Genomic DNA, 17,564 nt, shown 5'->3' with positions numbered 1-17,564 from the left:
AGTTTAATGGCCGATTGATTTATTTCTATCAATTAATTCAATTATTACGTTCGACGAAGGAGAACGCATACTAATCGTGTCGTTTTTAGGGAAATCTCTCTCGAGGGTTTTAGAGACCAGTCCCAAGGGGTTCGATTGTGATGCCATGCGATTTCAGGCACCGGGCGCCATTTTGAATAGGCTGGCTGGCTGGCCATGCGGCACAAATAGCCTCGATCTCATGTGCAAGTGTTTCCTTAGTCGCCTTTAGCTGAAGACACCGATTTTTCTGCGCATCAGTATAATAAAAAAAACTTTTATTAGAGATCGAACGCACTTTACTAATCTTTGATTATTACTAGTCTTACGTTAACACCGGCGATGGGATCGATCAGTAGATTACTTTCACGGACGAAAAAAAACGATACTTTTCTGACAAAAAAAAAAAAAACTTGCGACTCACTGCCACATATTTTTAATTTCAATCAGTCAAAAAACTTGCGGTCCATAAAATGCCTTTCGTTGTATGTCGCTCCGAGGCAGAAAATAGAGATTTATTATCAGATGTAAGCGGAGAAAACCTTGTAAACAAAGATTACCGCGTTCAAATGCACATATTTATTGAGCGATTATGAGGCGAGACTTATCATAAGGCCAATCCGCACTAGCGACAAAATTGTTTATTTTGACAAATTTTCTGTCATCACCACCAGTTAACAAGTGCGGTTGGTTTGTCGCGACTTAACAATTTTTTTGCCGAAGCGGACAAATTTTCAGTATCGCAATTTTGTGTTTTCGCGTGTTTCAGCAGGTCGGAAGGTACAACGATCCATTCGCAGTTACCTTCCAAAAAATTCCCCGGGAATTGTTCGGTCATTGTAGTTCAGTAGAGTATTTTTTATTTCGGTAGCAAGTCAAGAAGTTCAGTGCTAATCACCTGTTTACTACAAGGCTTGACTAAAACACTCCTAGCAGAGAAAGTAATTGCTTTTAATAATATAACCAAGACACTGTATCTTCAGAGTTTTCACTTATTATGGCAGACCCAGAAAACTGACTCAAATTTGGTAGCATTTGTGACAAAAGCAGTTTTCAGTAGTTGTTGTTTTTGTTTTTTATGATAGCATAGCAATCCACTATGGATGCCACATGGAACTCTCAAAAAATATTTTGTGTGCTTTATGTATCGATCAATTTGATGCTTCAAATTGAAAAAAAAGAAAAAGTGAGTTTCACCAACTAAAAGAGTTCTTGACATAAAGATGAACTATGACACTAAATTTTATTATTCACAAAATTGTCCTCATAATAAAAAGTTTGATAGAATTCTCACAAAAAATAATTTCTCATATATTTCGATGGTCTGAAAGATTCTCTTTCAAACAAATCAAATGGTATCTATAACAGGATAAAATAAATATCTTGATTTGGATATATTTCTCAATCTTTAAAGTATCTTCTTTACATTGCAAAATTATATCATAACATTGGTTAACACAATGCAATAAGAACTAGTATAGCAGACCTTTGTGTCAGAAGGCCTCTGAGTGCTAAGAATGGGAATATCAATTCACTGAATGTTTATCACTGACAGAAACTTAAATGTGTGTGAAGGACTAGCATTGTTGAGATCAGTAGCTGAGAGGAAGCATTTCTGTTCTCTTCCTTTAACCCTTAAATACCCAAGATCTGATTGTCAATTCTCCCTTCTAGTTGCTACACATATACTTGTAAATAAGTTATGAGAATTTGATGTAAGATCAAGATAACTTCTGCCTGATAAGTTTCAGTATTAACGTTATCTGTTTGCTGGATAGTGTTTGGAAAAGTTACATGAATCAGTCACTTCTGTGAGTTTTTAAATTGTCTAATATTTTGGTCTAATTCTTTAAATGGTGTCTTGCCACCTAATAAATTACCATGAGTCGCGAACTGAAATGGTTTTCAATGTATCACGAGCATAAGTTGTCCTGAACCAGATGGGTATGAAAATATTATGACATCTGTTAGTTACAGTTTTCCTCATGGGTTGATAGAAACAAGGGTTGTAATCAAGTAGTTCTACGGGCTCTATTTTATAGTTTCCCATAAGATAAAATGTACAAATGGCAAACTAAAAGACATCTTGGTGAACAAAATGGGAACAACTTTAACTGAAGAATATGGTACAACAACAAATTTGGCTCGTGCAGGCAGAGAAAGATTTGAATCGCAGCGTTCAAAATTTGATGCATTTTGCAACCGGAATTTATTAAACGCAGGATTTTATTTAGCATTGGTTTTGTAAAAAGCCCGAGGTACGCGTTTATCATTCTGCGTTTATTATTAAACCCAGTTACGTTCAATATGGATAATCTACTGAGAGTTTTGTTGGTGTAGAATAGCAATATAAAACGAACGCCGTCTGACACGAACAAGTAGAGCAGAAACTCAAACTGGGTTTGTACGGTTTGTTTCCCAGAGCATCTCAGTGAATTTTATAGTTTTAGGCTAACATTTCATTCACATTTGCTTGGATTCTCACATCCAATGATGTAAAAAAATAACTGTTAAATATTTCTTGCAGTTTCAAGACTGTTATAAAAGTAGCTACTCACAGTGAACAGTAACATTGACTGTAGCTGTAGCGGGTGTCCCCACTCCATTACTGGCTGTACATTGATACTGGATCATGTTTTTCTTTGCTGACTGTCTGCTTACATTCACAGTGAGTCGTGAGTCAGTGGAAAGGACTTCAGAATTGTCAACCATGGTCCACTTAATGCTGGCCTCTGGTTTTCCAGACGCATTACATGTCAAGTTTAAGCTATTTCCGTCTCTGATACTTATTGCTTCAGGTAAAACTGAAACCGATGGCGCCTCTGGAAGACAATTACTATGATTAGTGGTTTAACAGACATGTGAAGATAAGCCCTGTCTATTTAGATAGGAAAATCTAATGAAGTTGGGGATAAATTTATCAACGATTTACACAGCAATCGATTTCCATAACAAAAATTGTACTATCACGTGAGCTGTGACAAAATGACTTTGTTTCTTTCGGTCGCTCTACTACAAAAACTCAACGATAAGACCCAACGGCTTAATGGGTGCACATGTTAAGACAAACGCAACTGCTTGCAAATGTTGAATGAAAAAGTCATACCAGCTTTACCGAAAGAAAAGGAATTATCATAAAAAAAACATTGCAGAAATAAAAATAAAAGTAAATCACTGGTTCTACTTGTTTATGATTAGTGACTTTCCGGGTTTTGCAATCGAGAATATTAAACTGAATTTTAACTCACCAACAGCTGTAACATTGACACTGACATTTTTTCCAGTACCAACTTTGTTGAAAGGAACACAGGTGTACACACCATCAGACATTACAGTAACATTAAAAATCCCTGAGCTGCTGGTCCTTTTGAGTCTACCGTTAAAGTACAAATGAAATTTAGCTTCAGGACTGGCATCGGCTCGGCATGTTAAATTGAGAGGACTTTTGCGAAGCACTGTAGTGTTACTGGGAACTGAAATGAGTTTTGCGCCAGCAGGAGCATCTAAAAAAAAAAGGAATCAAATCATGAAAATGACAAAGGTTATCGTCAACTTCTACTATCTGTGTCAGCTCTTGGAGTGTTGTATTTTACCTGTGCGAATGAGAGAGTAGCTATTTCTTTTATTGTTTTTGTGAATACTCAACACGAAAAAACGTTAATGAAACGATAAACAAACGATCATGGTCGTGCTAGACTGCTTTTACATAGAACTGCAGTGGTACTGGGAGATGTGGTAAGGTTTGCGTTACCAGGAGCACCTACAAAAATTAAATAAAGTCATAGCACTGATATGAGCCAAGAGAACATAACATTTTCCACCTGAAGGCGGTCGATAGAAATAGGACTCGTGGTACGGGCCATACCTCTCATGCGGCTTACCAATTGGTATGAAAACATTCTTTTATAGTGGTACAACCAGGTAGACAACCGCAGTTTCAATGGAATGCTTCTTACGGAAAACGGATTGAAAAACCGAGAGAACTTTGTTTTCGTCAAGAAAGGCCAACATTTGAACTTGAACTGCACTTTCCATCACTTTACTGAGAAATCAAGGGGAGAACCAAAATAGGACGACAGTTGTTCTCATCATCCTTCTTTCCCATTCTTATAAATTGGAGTTAGTTTAGCTTCCTTCCACTGTGACGGTTTATAAGATAAGTGACTAGCTTGGCTATAACGGAGGCTGCATCTTTGAGGAGTTTTGCAGGGATTTTGTCGAGCTCAGTAGCTTTTGATAGTTTTAATTTTGACAGCTCATGGTTTTCAAAACTGACGTCAACAGTATGCGAAGCAAAGTCCTTGTTAATTCTTGGATTTAAAAGATGACGCTATATGACGCGTGTCATATGAACTTCGTTATATACCTCGCTCACCGTAGAGTCTCTGTGGCTCAGTGGTAGAGCATCGGAACGCGGAATCGGGACTCAGAATTTTTTCTTTGTCCCACGCTTGTGACAACACGAAAAACACCTTTCTCTAAAATTAATCTTGATATCGAAGTTTCCATCGAATTGGTGTTAAGTGTCTCCAAATCGCACTCTCTAACGGTGGATCTTCTTAAGGACGAATGATACTGTATGAAAAATCGACATGTCACACCGTCGCGCAATCTCGTCATAGTAACTACATGTATTTCAGTAACAGACTGAAGGTGGACAGAAGGGCAGTATTCATCTTCGCACCATAGCGAGAACTTGGAACTACAAAGTCTTAATCTTCATAGCTCTTCATGTTTAGTAAATAATGAAAAGCACTCAACAACGACTTCGCTAAAAACTGCAAGGCATTCAATTCGTTCCCTCTGAACCGCAAATCCGGCCAGAATATAGGCGCCGTGTAGCCTCTTGTTTACCTTGGTTTGGAAGGGAGCTGAATATTCTCTGAATTTGTGCAGCTCTATTTCGCTCATAATAGCGAAAACGTTCATAAATGTTATTTGTCAATTTCAACGGATTCCATATAAAAACACCACTGACGTAACACCATGTCGTTCTCCTAGAGCTCGGGAATATGCGACGAAAAACGTTCAACATCACCAACTGACTTTTTAGAAGTGATGTTTTATATATGGTGGTTCAAAGTCGAGAAGTAGCTTTAACACATATCAAAAGTTTTAGTGGAAGTCCAAGAAGTCTCACACTCCAAACGAGTTCTACGCGTGAGATGCTGCGTTGAGAGGAGTAGTTAACTTTACAACACATCTTTTAATAACAAATAACCATTAAAACAATTTTAACAATACTTACATCGTACAGATTTAGTGGGACCAACAATTTGTCTTGTGAAAATTTCCAAGACTTTCAAATGTGCGTGAATTAATCGCACATCGAATACTACACTTATGAATGCAATTTGTAACAGATACGTGAAAACACCAACATACAAGTACCTGTCTTTAACATTTTTTATAATTTTTAACAAACACCTTTAAGGAGACTGAACAGAAAAAAATACCACATAAATTACACGCGACATTTAGTAACTATTACATCGTTTACCTTTCATTGAAGCAATCAATAAACGCTCACAAACACTGAAGGACAATCACTGACAGTTTTGTGCTTACAATGTGTATCATTCTACTTTATTCCAGATGATCAACCCAACTTTACAATGTGATCAGAACTATTTCATCCATCCTTAACTGTATTACACTTGGTCCATTTCCAAAAAGTGATTTAAGGAAATAATATAAATTATCTACCGTTGGCTCGACCTTTACAATACAATACAAGCTTTTGAATTCTCATATCCTAGTGACGTTGTAGTGCTACCATGATGTCATACTTACAACAGACACTGAGTTGAGCATATGCCTCCACATCTTTGGTGACATTGTTCCATGTCCTACATTTGTATCGCTGTCCATTAAGTTTTCTTGAAACATTTTCAATGACAAAGGTTTCTCCTTTATGCAGAACTGTACTGTTTCCTTCTTGGGTCCAGATAATCTGTGAGGGTGGATTACTTGATGCATTACAGAAGAAAGTAACATTGTCATATTCCAGGACTGTCTGGTTTTTGGGAGCAGAGATAATGTCAGCACCATCTGAAAAACAGGTGTAGCAGATCATTTTGAAGGTAAATATCACAAGAAAACTTCATCAGTTACATCTCTTAACCTAAAAATCCCATTACTTATTTTTATTCCACAGCAAAGGCTGTTTGGAGCAATCTTTTCATGACTTCACCTTCAATTTATACTGAGTTAATTCCTTAATATGAGAATGTCTTCTCCCATACCAACTACTAACAATTTTTAAAGAGAGATCCCTTTCCATTTGATGTACATTTAGAGAAAAAAATGTTGAAATTTACCTAAGAATATTTAAGAATTACTTCTTTGTACATAAAACTACAAACTCACAGTGTACAGCAACCACAGCAGTAGCATTCTGTTGTTCACCAACTCCATTCCAAGCTGTACATGTGTAATTCCCTGTAGCATCTCTGTGTATGTTAACAATACTATAAATATTGCCTTGATGTAAGACAGAAGAACTTTTATCTCTAGTCCAGGTGATACTAGGTGAAGGATTGCCAGATGCATAGCAGTGTAAAGTCAAGTTGTTTCCTTCAAGGACAACTTGATTACTTGGAGCAGACTTAATAGCAGATGCATCTGAAAAAGAAAAATTAATATCACTGTGATTATCAAAGCAAATTTAAGCTAAATTCATATAGACCTTAACAATGTTGCAGTCTTAACTTATACAGGTGATGAATGTACACACTAAAAGGACCAAAAAAGTAATCAAGGTTTCCTTGCCTATGAAAGGTTTCCTATCATCATGAGTATCATGGTGCATAAATATTTCATGTACCATAACAAACAATTCTATACTCTGCTTTTACACTACATGGGGGAAGAAGAGCAAACACTTTAATGAATCCTAATTAGTCCAGGACCCTGCATTTGTTTTCTGTTTGGTTACCTATCATGGTTATATTGACAAAGAGAGGTCTTTCTGATGTACACAAGTTTTATTGCCTTCTGCCAAAAACTTAAACTTATGTTTAATTGTGGGTTTCCAGTAGCTTTGCAAAAAAAAAAAAGGTTTTTCTTTGCAACAGTTCATAGAAACTTCACCTTAGCTAGTGGTAATAGATATAAAATAAACCTTTAGTACGTACAATAAACAGTGATGTTGACAGTAACTGATGCAGGTGTTCCCACTCCATTACTAGCTGTGCACTGATACTGTATTATGTCATCAGTTGCATCACGTCTGCTTACATTTACCACATCCAATGATGAAGTATTTGAGAGCACCACAGCACTACCTTGCTTAGTCCATGTGATGGTAGGTTCTGGTTTACCAGACACATTGCATGTCAAACTGGTATTGTGTCCCTCAACTACTATAACTTCTTTTTTGTGAATTTTTATTGAAGGAGGATCTACAATGCAAATCAAAAAGTTTAAACTATGATAGGAAACACAACTACAACAACACCCCAAAAATAATAAATACCACAGAAGGTTCAACTGAAAATGATTTGCCATTCTCACATTTTACATAACATATAAAAATCTGAATATGAGAAAGGTCAAGAAAAAATCAACTCACAATGGACAGCAATGACAGCAGTAGCTTTCTTTAGTGTACCAACTCCATTCCAAGCTGTACATGTGTAATTTCCTGCTGCATCTCTGAGTATATTTACAATGCTGTAAATATCCCCTTGATGTAGCACTGAAAAACTGGCACCTTTAGTCCAAGAGATGTTTGGTGTAGGATTGCCAGTTGCATTACAATGTAAAGTCATGTTGTCTTTTTCAAGGACAACTTGATCAACTGGAGCAGACTCTACTAAAGCTGGATCTGAATGAGAAAATATTATAGCGGGTAGCTAAGCTATTGTAAAAATCTGAACTAAATCTAAACAGTATGTTCCTGGTTTGCATTTTCTCATTTGACCCTGCACCAATTACAACAAAAACTTTTTCATAACTACCCATCTAGAGTGAGCATGGAAACACCTCCAAAATGGACCCTTCATTGACTTGCACTCTGCTGTCACATGATTGGGATTGCAAAGTTACTATTATGACAACTTGAAAGTTTTTTTTGCATTAATAATCTTCCAATTAAATAATTAAACATTAATAGTAATTAAAACAATGCAACTTCAAGTTGGGGGTGACACAACCATACTTGGGAGCAAAGGAACTGTTACCCTGAAACCTGGTGCAGGTCTTAAAGTGTGTAAGAAACTTTTAACAAAGGCTTAATTATTTTAACCAAAGAAATGGCTCACTTCTCTCTGGTGGAGAGGATGTAGCTTATTTGCCTCCCTGACTGTCAATAAATCTTTTGTTTACATTGCTGGATCAGCAATAAACAGTGCTTACAACAAGCGAATCCTTCACAACCAGCCAGCCTGGGTTGTTCAAAATGCAGCTTAATAAAACAGCTCCATCATTGTAAATTTTTATCAAAATTTATGACTATGTAGAGAATTTTGTTATTTGCAATTCTATTTCCTCAATTTCTTCAACATCAAAATTATCTAAGCTTTGGCCCTGGCATTTACTTTGATACAAAACTTATGAATTTTTACTTTTATCACAACAAATTTTAACTTTCAATCCCATATTGAAATAAATTATTCCTCGAAAAGTGTATCCCTAGGTGGCAACTCGTGCACCTCTCTCTCCAACAGAAGTGTCAATATCCTGTACTATGTTTCCTTGCTGAATGACCCTTCTTCAAAGATCAATTTAGCCAAATTGACCACTCTAAATGAAAAGTTGACAAATATTTTAAAAAAATCAGTTCTACTTGATTATTGAAAATTTCTGGATTTGTTCTTTCATGCTTTCACAATGGACATTCCATTTCTAACCAGCATGTACATACAATAGGTATTGTCAAAAATTGTCTAAAGTAAAGATACAAAATAAACCAAGAAATTGATACAAGGAAAAAATAAAGGAGTCAAACATGAGTCAGAAAAAGAAAACATAACCTTACCTGAAAGATAATGGCCAACTGAGACCAAAAGTTAAAAATGCAAACAGATGTTTCTCACTGGCATTCTCACATTTGAAAAAAATACACACTACAGCCTTGAGTAAAAATCAAAGTGACCAAAACTTTATCAGAAAAAACACCAGATGCTAAGCTTCCAATGATCATCATAATAGATATTATGCATTTGATTTGTCCACACAAGAATTAAGCTTTCACATTTTTCATTTCATAAGAAAATCCTCTTTGCTGCTGTAAAGATAATTGTGGCTGTTCATCATAGTGATTTATACTTTTCATTACTTTTCAACTGCAGACTTCTAGTCTTAATCTGGTGATGAAGTCAGCTGGTTCTTTGTCACATTTAAACCACATGATGCTTAGCTGCCATTGGTTAATTTGTAATGGCAATGATTGGTGTATTTTGGTCCTTGCTATTTTTAGCGATTTTCTTGCTACTTCTGACCTTGCTCACTTTGGTACAGCTATATGTATTTTGGGAGTCTCCAGAACTAAACCTTTGAAAAAGGGCTCTCAAAAACTAGCACCTTGTAAATACCACAGATTACTGGCTATAACAATCTTTAAATTACAACTAATACCTTGAAAGCTAAGACCATGGAATCAATGGTAAGGCATGAGTACAGATATATTGAAAACTATGGCCTTCAACAATCTTGGGCTTGTAATTATTCATTCATCTACTCACAAAAAATTTCTGCACACATTAAGGTACTCAAAACACCAATCACTAGTTAGGGTAAAAAGTGGCCTGCTTATGCACAAATGAAAGTATAAGAAATATGGAATTCACTTTTCTTGATATTTTCTGATTATGGTCATATTTGCTTCTGGAACTACACACTACAGCTGCACATCACTGCACGTGCTGTCACTAGCTGTTGATATTCCTCAAGTGATATCTTCATCCAACTGCCTTGTTGACCTTGTATTCACAACAATGCAAACATTCTAAGACAAAAAGTTCATCATGTCTTTTCACAAAAGACAAAAGTTCTTTTTAATTTGTAGGTTATCAATTTTCCTACTGTCACTATTGTACAAGTCTTACAGAACCTTTGGAACAACCAGCTTCAATGAACACTTGATGCTAACTACTGATTGAATCATGTACTACATGAATGAGAGATGAATTTCCACACAAGATGCACATAATTCCAGAATGAAAGATAACTTTGCAAACAACAAGAATGCATACATGTAACCATGTGAAGACCAGTATCTGCAGCTGTTACAATTATAACCATCTGGCAGGAAAGTTTTTTAAACTGGCAAAAAAAAAAGATAATTCCTCAAGTCCTGTTTCAAGTCTGAAACAAAAAGTATCTGGAACTCTCTATATAGTACTTCACCTTCACCAACCTGGACTCTACACGTACATGTTATACACCTCTCAGCTTAGGTATATCTCTTTTTAAATCATATCTGCTTATTCCAATCAGTGACAAGATGAATAGAGAAAAAACAAAACCTCTTTAATTATACATGTATGCACATAATTATGTACAAAGCCTACCATTATATATCAATATGCTAACTGTCTTAAATTTGTCATTATTACGTGCACATCAGTGAAGTTTAAAATTATGTTATACTACTTAATTGAAATGAACCAGACATTTATTCCCTTTGTTTACAAGTACTTAAATGAGAGAGGATAGAGTGCTCTAAATCTGTTTATTTTCAACAAATGCTTAAGGGTTGTTTTAATTGATAAGTGATCTTTACACTACAAAGCAAAAATAAGGTGCTCAGGGATCTCCCTTATTAACAGAGCAATTTATATGAGTGTTCTGTACTACCTGCTAAGTTTCACTGAGTCAGGTTAATGAATCAGATTTTTATTTCAGTCTTAAAACGCCAGCATTTTTGTGGAGGACCTGATTTTAATTAAAACAGACATCCAAAAGTTTCTGAAAGTGTTTTGAATGTTTGCAAAGGCATAACATTCAGTTGACACAAATTTGTCTCTTGCAATTTCCCTTTAGGAACTTAAAGTTTCAGCTAAAGTAAAACCACTTACCAAAAAATATTTACAGAGAGATTTGAGACAGTCTAATTTGCACCACAAATTTCTCAGTCAACAATGAACCATGATACCAGGTGGTACTAGTAATAAGAGCTAATCTTGCCAACATTTTAGACAAATTAAACCCTTGGATTTCTACAATCTATTGGGATACTACCAGACTTTGTGTTTTTGCACTAAATATTTTTGATTACATATTCCACCTTCAAATCTAAACAAAAAATACTAACTCTGTAATAATTTTTAAACCCTGCCCTCAAAGTGCATAAATGGGTAAAAGGTCTTCACCAGACTGAAAGCAAGATTGACAAATACAGTCAAATGTCTCTCCAGGTAGCAGCCTCAGGAAAAAGCCAGATTATTGTTTAATAGAGGCTGACCACCTGAGAAAGGTAAACTAAAATTAGTGATCCATAAAGCAAACTAACCACAATTTGAATCTCACCACAACCCTCATGCAGATATGTCAAAGTATGTGAAGCGTACACCTTTCTTACCAAAGTAGTGAATCCATGTGTAACTTAATACATCAGCCATGATAGCCTTGAATTTTGATAATTGTAGCTCAGTGAAGCTAATCCTTGAATTTGTTCAGTGAGTCAAGTGAGACCAAACATTAAAATAAAAAATTCAGGCCACACATTCTCTCAATTGTGATTTGACATGATGATGTTTAGTAGAAGTAGTAGCCATTTGAAAATTTCAAATGACCCTGTCTTCTTACTGTAATTGAGGTGACCATTAACCAGAGGTCTAATAAATTTATAGCAAATATTGGAAATGAGTTCTAGACATTTTGGTGTGTGACTGTCTAGTAAAGGGAAAAAATGTGAATTTTCTGGGTGGGGAGGAGAATTTAAACTTTCTTGTTTTCCTGGTTTGTGTCTACAAAGCATGTGAACAAATTAAAATAAAATGTAAAAATTTGCTTGTGGAATAAAAACAATTATTCCCTATGAAAGAAGGAGACACAGCTATGTGACTTCCAAAATGTCTAGGGAGCATGCATGCTCCCCTGAGGTTCAGCTCATAAGGCCAAAAGCACTTTCCCTTTGGCAAAGATTGCTCACACGAGAGGGGTGCTTGTTTGACATAGTGGCCTAGGGGGTGAATGTGGGTGCTTATTCGAGGAAATAATAAAAGTATACAAACATATGCATGTATATTAAACACATTCATAACACTGGCTTCAGTAGTCTATGGAATTCATTCAATCAAATACTTACAGTGCACTGTCACTGCTAGTGCTATTTTGGTTCCATTACCATGAAAATTGAACGGGATGCAGCTGTAGTTCACCATTCTTGCTCTTTCAGTAACTGAAGTTATAATTACTGCATCATTGTCTGTACCATCGATATACTCATTACCTTTGTAGAATCTATATTTTGCAGGTGGGTTGGCCTGTGCACTGCAGGTGATACTGAACATTTCATTCACAAGAACAGTGTTGCTAGTGAGATTGGTTGTCACAATGGTGTTTATTGGGTGGTAGTCTAAAATGAATTCAAATCAATTGACAATATTATTTTTCTTTTCAGTAAATACAATGTAACTGAATCAGTTGCTCACAAGTAGCAGAAAGTGTGACCTACAGCCCATAGTCAGGATCACTCTAAAATCATCCCAACTATTAGCATGTATCTGCAGCATCAGTAAAAAGTCATGAGAATACAAAGAAGTCTTAAAGGATGCCAGCAGAATTATTTAATAAGAATTTGTATTTTCTATTTTTGTCACATTTTCATTGTGTTTGTTTGTTTTTAAGTACACTACTATCATTTATATTATGTTCCTTTTTTGGATAATTTTCCTTTGATTGTGTCAGTGGCATAAGTTCTTTCCCACAAATTTCATTCATTCAAAACCATTGCTTTATTAAATCACTCTTGGTAGACTGTTTATTGCTGTAAGTATCTCTAAACTCAACATTAGACTAAGAAAAATTATTTTTGACTTCCACAAAAAAGGAATGTTTTGTGGTAAGGAAAAATGCTGAAATATCTAAGGGCAAACAGGTAAAGATGGGGGCCCACTTGTTTGACTTCAGGGGGCAAACATGCAATGGGGCAACACCTCCAATCACTATTCACCACTTGGATGGTTTATTTGGATCCAACATAATGACCAGCTCCCAGTTGGCTTGTTAGCTCAGTTGGTAGCGCACTGCATTGGTATTGCAAAGGTCATGGGTTCAAATCCTGTACAGGCCTGAAATCTTTTTCAGGTCTTATTTCAACTATTAGTTCAGTTGTGTTCATAGCTGTAAGGATTGCTTACATTTGTCACCTCCAAAAACTGTTAGAACACAAGGGCTATCCATTGACTATTTGCCCATTAGAGTGTTAGGACAAAACATTGGCATGGTTTTCATGCTGCTAGCCATCCATTAACTACCAGTAAGTTTTCCACTGGTCAAGGAAAAACATTAAAGCATGCTTTCCTAAGCATGATAATAAATCATAAGGTGATTGTTCAAGTTAGCGTAAATGGCAGAATTATTGTTAAGTGTTCAAGAATGCTGAATAAAATCCTCTCATTATGTCAACTTACTTGATTCTATGCTATATGTGTTGGTTATTGTTAAGTGGAGACAAAATGTTAATATTTTGTAAACATTATGCACTTAATTCAATGTTGGAGTTAAAATTAAAGAATTGTTCGCTGGAGCATGTACCTCTCCTTTTGTCTGACTAAAACAGCGTTTAGGTTAAGGATTCCTTGCAAAGAGAATGACTAACCTTGAACCTCAAGGGATAGGTCTTTCTCTAATAAAACTTACTCTGAACAAAAACATTGAAAATCCTGCTATCAGGGCTTCCAACACCATTACTTGCAATGCACTTGTAGCCTCCTTCATCTTGTTTACCACTGATGATGAGAGGGAAGGACACAGCTTTGTTGTCAGAAACTCTTTTCCAGGTGATATTTGGTGTTGGGTTACCATCAGCCACACACTTTGCATTTAATGTGTCACTTTCATTTAGGGTCTGATTACCAGAGGTGTAGTTGATCTTTGCTGCATCTATCATAAAAAAAGGTACAAAAAGAGAAATATTTACAATGTATACACAAAGTTGTTACCCACTTGTAGATCGGTAATTCACTAAACTTTTTACCTCCACTAATCATTACATTTAATAATTGTGGTGAGAGGCACACGCAGATGATTAGCTACATAGCTGCTCACACCTTCAATGAAATCAAACTCACAAGTTACCAGTATGAAAACACTTTAGTGATTTCATTTATTAATTCCTTAATGTGCAAAAATTCCCAAATCTGGATGGTGGTATACATGTTTTTAATTTTTCTAAAATAGGCATACAAGCTGATAGCATCAAACATGTTGAGTAAAAACAACTAATAGGAACCTATACTTGAATCTTTAGCTCCAAAATAAATTTGTTCTAAGTAAGGCAACCATGTAAAGATTTGCCTTTAAATTACAACTGCAACTGTACAACTGCAACTGCACACATGATTTTTGATTACAAAGTGTATTATGTGTGTTGACATGCATCAACACACACACTCTTGACCCATTTTCACTTTCCTCACTGACTTTGGAGACTTTCTCCCATGACAGAGTTTGATAAACATAAGACGCCTCACTCCCTTACAAATGGTCTGTGTTTCTTCCTTAAAAGACACAAGACAACCTCACAAATTCATTTTTACACAGGGCTAACACTTGAAACCTCAGCTTTAAGAACTCTTTGCGGTGGCCAATTTACATTGTCAATACAATTTCAGTGCGGACAAAGTCAAATTTTAGTTGCAATTATGTTATTAAGTGGTGATGTAAAATCAAATTGTATAAGCATCACATTTTTGTTCAACTTTGTTGCAGTCTTTTTGCAATAACCTTGTCTGAAAACTTGAAAGGCATCTACATAAGGAATGTTTTTAAACAATTTAACAATTGCCTTGTTGGAAGCATGTTTTTGTTTTGTGATTGTGTAAAATCATTTATTACTGTCTCAATAGTGAAAGTAAATTTAAAAGTAAATTTATCCAGTGCAAGGAGTCATTAAAATAAAAGTGATCTCTGATACCTTTTGTGCAATTCTCAACCAAATCATACTATATATGGTCATCTCTTAATAAAACAACTTGCCTCATCCATTGTACCCAAGAGTAAAAATTAATTTTTATCCTTGATTCTCAACACGGTCCATATATTACATAAGGTGTAAGAAAGTTCTTGAAACAATAAAATATTTCTCATGTCCTTGGAAATGAAATTGGTTGTGATACACCTGCCCATGGACATTACTGCAAGCAAACTTCTGCTACGTTGCTTTGTGTTCAAGACAGAACATTTCTATTGTTGTCTTGACAACTTCAATTGTGACTGTAAGTTTGAGTTATCAAGTAGGCAGGAAAGTGCTCAAAACAAGAATATATTCTACTGTCTAAGTTTATGGTGGAAATTAAATTTACTCAGACAAACCAAATAGGAAAATTAGTTTTGCAAGCAAAAAATTTGCAAATGGGCTATCTGAGATGCTAAGACCATAATGTCATAACATGTAACACAATCCTGATAGCAGCGAAAGAACAAAATCATTTCACAGCATTTATTGAATTTGAAGAAAAAGACCTGGGAGCTACAAATTATTCACATTTCTAGTACAAACTTGATGATGCGTTCAAATTGTTATCCTGAAAGAGAAGGAGCCCATAAAAGTAGCTTTATTATAGAAATGAAAGCTCATAACTTTCAACTCCCCATCATATGGAGACATACCAAAGTGTCATGCATATAAAAAACCATGTATGATGGCTGACTTTGCAACAGAAAGTTCGGACCAAAAGTGACAGCAAATATAAAGATCTTCTTTCTGATTTAGATAAGTATTCACAAACAAGTAATTTAAAAGTGAGAGAGCATGTTTTATAATCAGCGACGAAGCCATACAGTACCCCCCGACATAAGTATGGTCTAAATAAGCCCCTCAACCGCCACTGATTTAATAGTTCATAAAACAACAAGTCTCTAAGTGAAAATCATCACTCTCCTATAATTAATTATCATTATTATTATCAACATCATTGTTGTAGAAGTCTCTAGGAGAAAATAAGGAAAAACGTTGTACTTACATTCCACTGAAATCTTGACGTCGTCTCTAATAATAGTTGCGTCAAAGTTGTCGGGAGTCACAGTCAATTCATACGTTCCGCTGTCCGATCTTTGCGATCGAAGAATTGTCATTGTTGATTGACTTTCAGTTAAATTAAAAACGAATCGATCTTGGACGTCACTAGCCACCACAGTTGTGCCTCCACTCCTATACCTCGCAACTCTTCGTGCAGTGAGCGAGGGGAAATCAGCGGTGAAAACTACTTGTACTTCATCCAGAGGATCACCATTAAGAGTGTATGTCCACTGAAGGGTGATGTTGTCATTTTCCACTGGATACAATGGACTTGAAGGAGTTGAGATAAAGGATGGTGCTTGTTCTTTGCAAAAGAACAACAAAAATCACATAAAAACGATACTTTTAAGCGAAGATAGAGTAAACTCACATTGGCACATTACAGCCTGTTACAACGGCAAAGTTAAATTCTGATTCAAGGTACTTACCTGTTTCTCGTAAGAAACTAATAACTTCAAACAGAAGTGAAGTTAATAGAAATTTCAGCCAGGACATAGCTCACGAATAAAAGTTTGTGCAGTTTACAATATCGCCGAAATGATACGTTCACTCGACGGACGCGGAAGTAAATAACTACGATTTCCATTTATGCTTATTATGGGATTGCTGAAATTATTCCCCTCCGATGTCACGTGCTTTATCTTCAGAATTACAACCGTGGAGTACTAGTGACGAGCTTCTGTGTTAGGCTAATTTTGGAAACTATGTCTGCTATTAACGATTTATCAGCAATCGAGCGACGGTATCGAATTGGGCATGAGCACTGTTACATACCTTACATGTTAAGAATACAGTGTATCGGGTATATCGAGAAATTTTTCGGTAATTTTATAATGGCTGTTTCCTCCACATTCGCTGTTCACACATTGTGTGGTCAGCAGCACAGGCAGACCACACTATGTGTTTGTGGTTAATAATTGTTGACATGCGACGAACAAAACCTATGAGGTTTATAAATAAAGCTCTGAAAATTGCATATGTAAATTAAATCTTGGTTTGAATATCTCACTAAGGTTGAATAAAATCAGTTAAAGTACCTTGTAAAGCTTTCTTAGATTACCTTGACGACTGTGTGGCGATTACATTGATGTCTGTGGGGCGTTATGGAGTTGAGTACGCTAGAGATCATGACGTTTGTCGGCGTGAACTAAAATAAAGTTGCTATGGAACTGAACCCTGTCTTATCCTTGACGTCCGTAGCAAGTTCGCTCGAAGCAGGTCTCCGTGTGCCAGGAAATCGTGACGAGTTTCCGTTCCCGCTACCAAGTGGTCTCTACCATAGTTAGTAGAGGAGATTCTACTAACTATGTCTCTACTGAGCTATTTTTCCCTGTTATTGTTGCGTTCCCCGCAACGT

The 17,564-nt window shown here is 35.9% G+C and overlaps 1 protein-coding gene across 1 annotated transcript in view; it reads right to left on the bottom strand.

The window, feature by feature from the left end:
* The window catches only part of LOC136281669 (hemicentin-1-like), a 35,391-nt gene extending 18,607 nt beyond the window's left edge, over nt 1-16,784 (bottom strand). The window contains exons 1-10 of the mRNA XM_066168375.1: nt 16,636-16,784; nt 16,152-16,511; nt 13,828-14,070; nt 12,272-12,541; nt 7,592-7,846; nt 7,155-7,421; nt 6,388-6,642; nt 5,812-6,069; nt 3,267-3,521; nt 2,577-2,840 (exon numbers count right to left, since the gene is read on the bottom strand). Of these exons, the coding sequence (XP_066024472.1) occupies nt 2,577-2,840; nt 3,267-3,521; nt 5,812-6,069; nt 6,388-6,642; nt 7,155-7,421; nt 7,592-7,846; nt 12,272-12,541; nt 13,828-14,070; nt 16,152-16,511; nt 16,636-16,702 (2,494 nt within the window). The 5' untranslated portion in view covers nt 16,703-16,784. The remainder of the gene's footprint in view (nt 1-2,576; nt 2,841-3,266; nt 3,522-5,811; nt 6,070-6,387; nt 6,643-7,154; nt 7,422-7,591; nt 7,847-12,271; nt 12,542-13,827; nt 14,071-16,151; nt 16,512-16,635) is intronic.
* Nucleotides 16,785-17,564: the final 780 nt, after the last annotated feature.

The sequence above is a fragment of the Pocillopora verrucosa genome, chromosome 6, assembly GCF_036669915.1.
Source record: "Pocillopora verrucosa isolate sample1 chromosome 6, ASM3666991v2, whole genome shotgun sequence".
NCBI lineage: Eukaryota > Metazoa > Cnidaria > Anthozoa > Scleractinia > Pocilloporidae > Pocillopora > Pocillopora verrucosa.
Note: the sequence above shows the minus strand (reverse complement) of the source record. Positions and strands in the feature narration are given on the sequence as shown.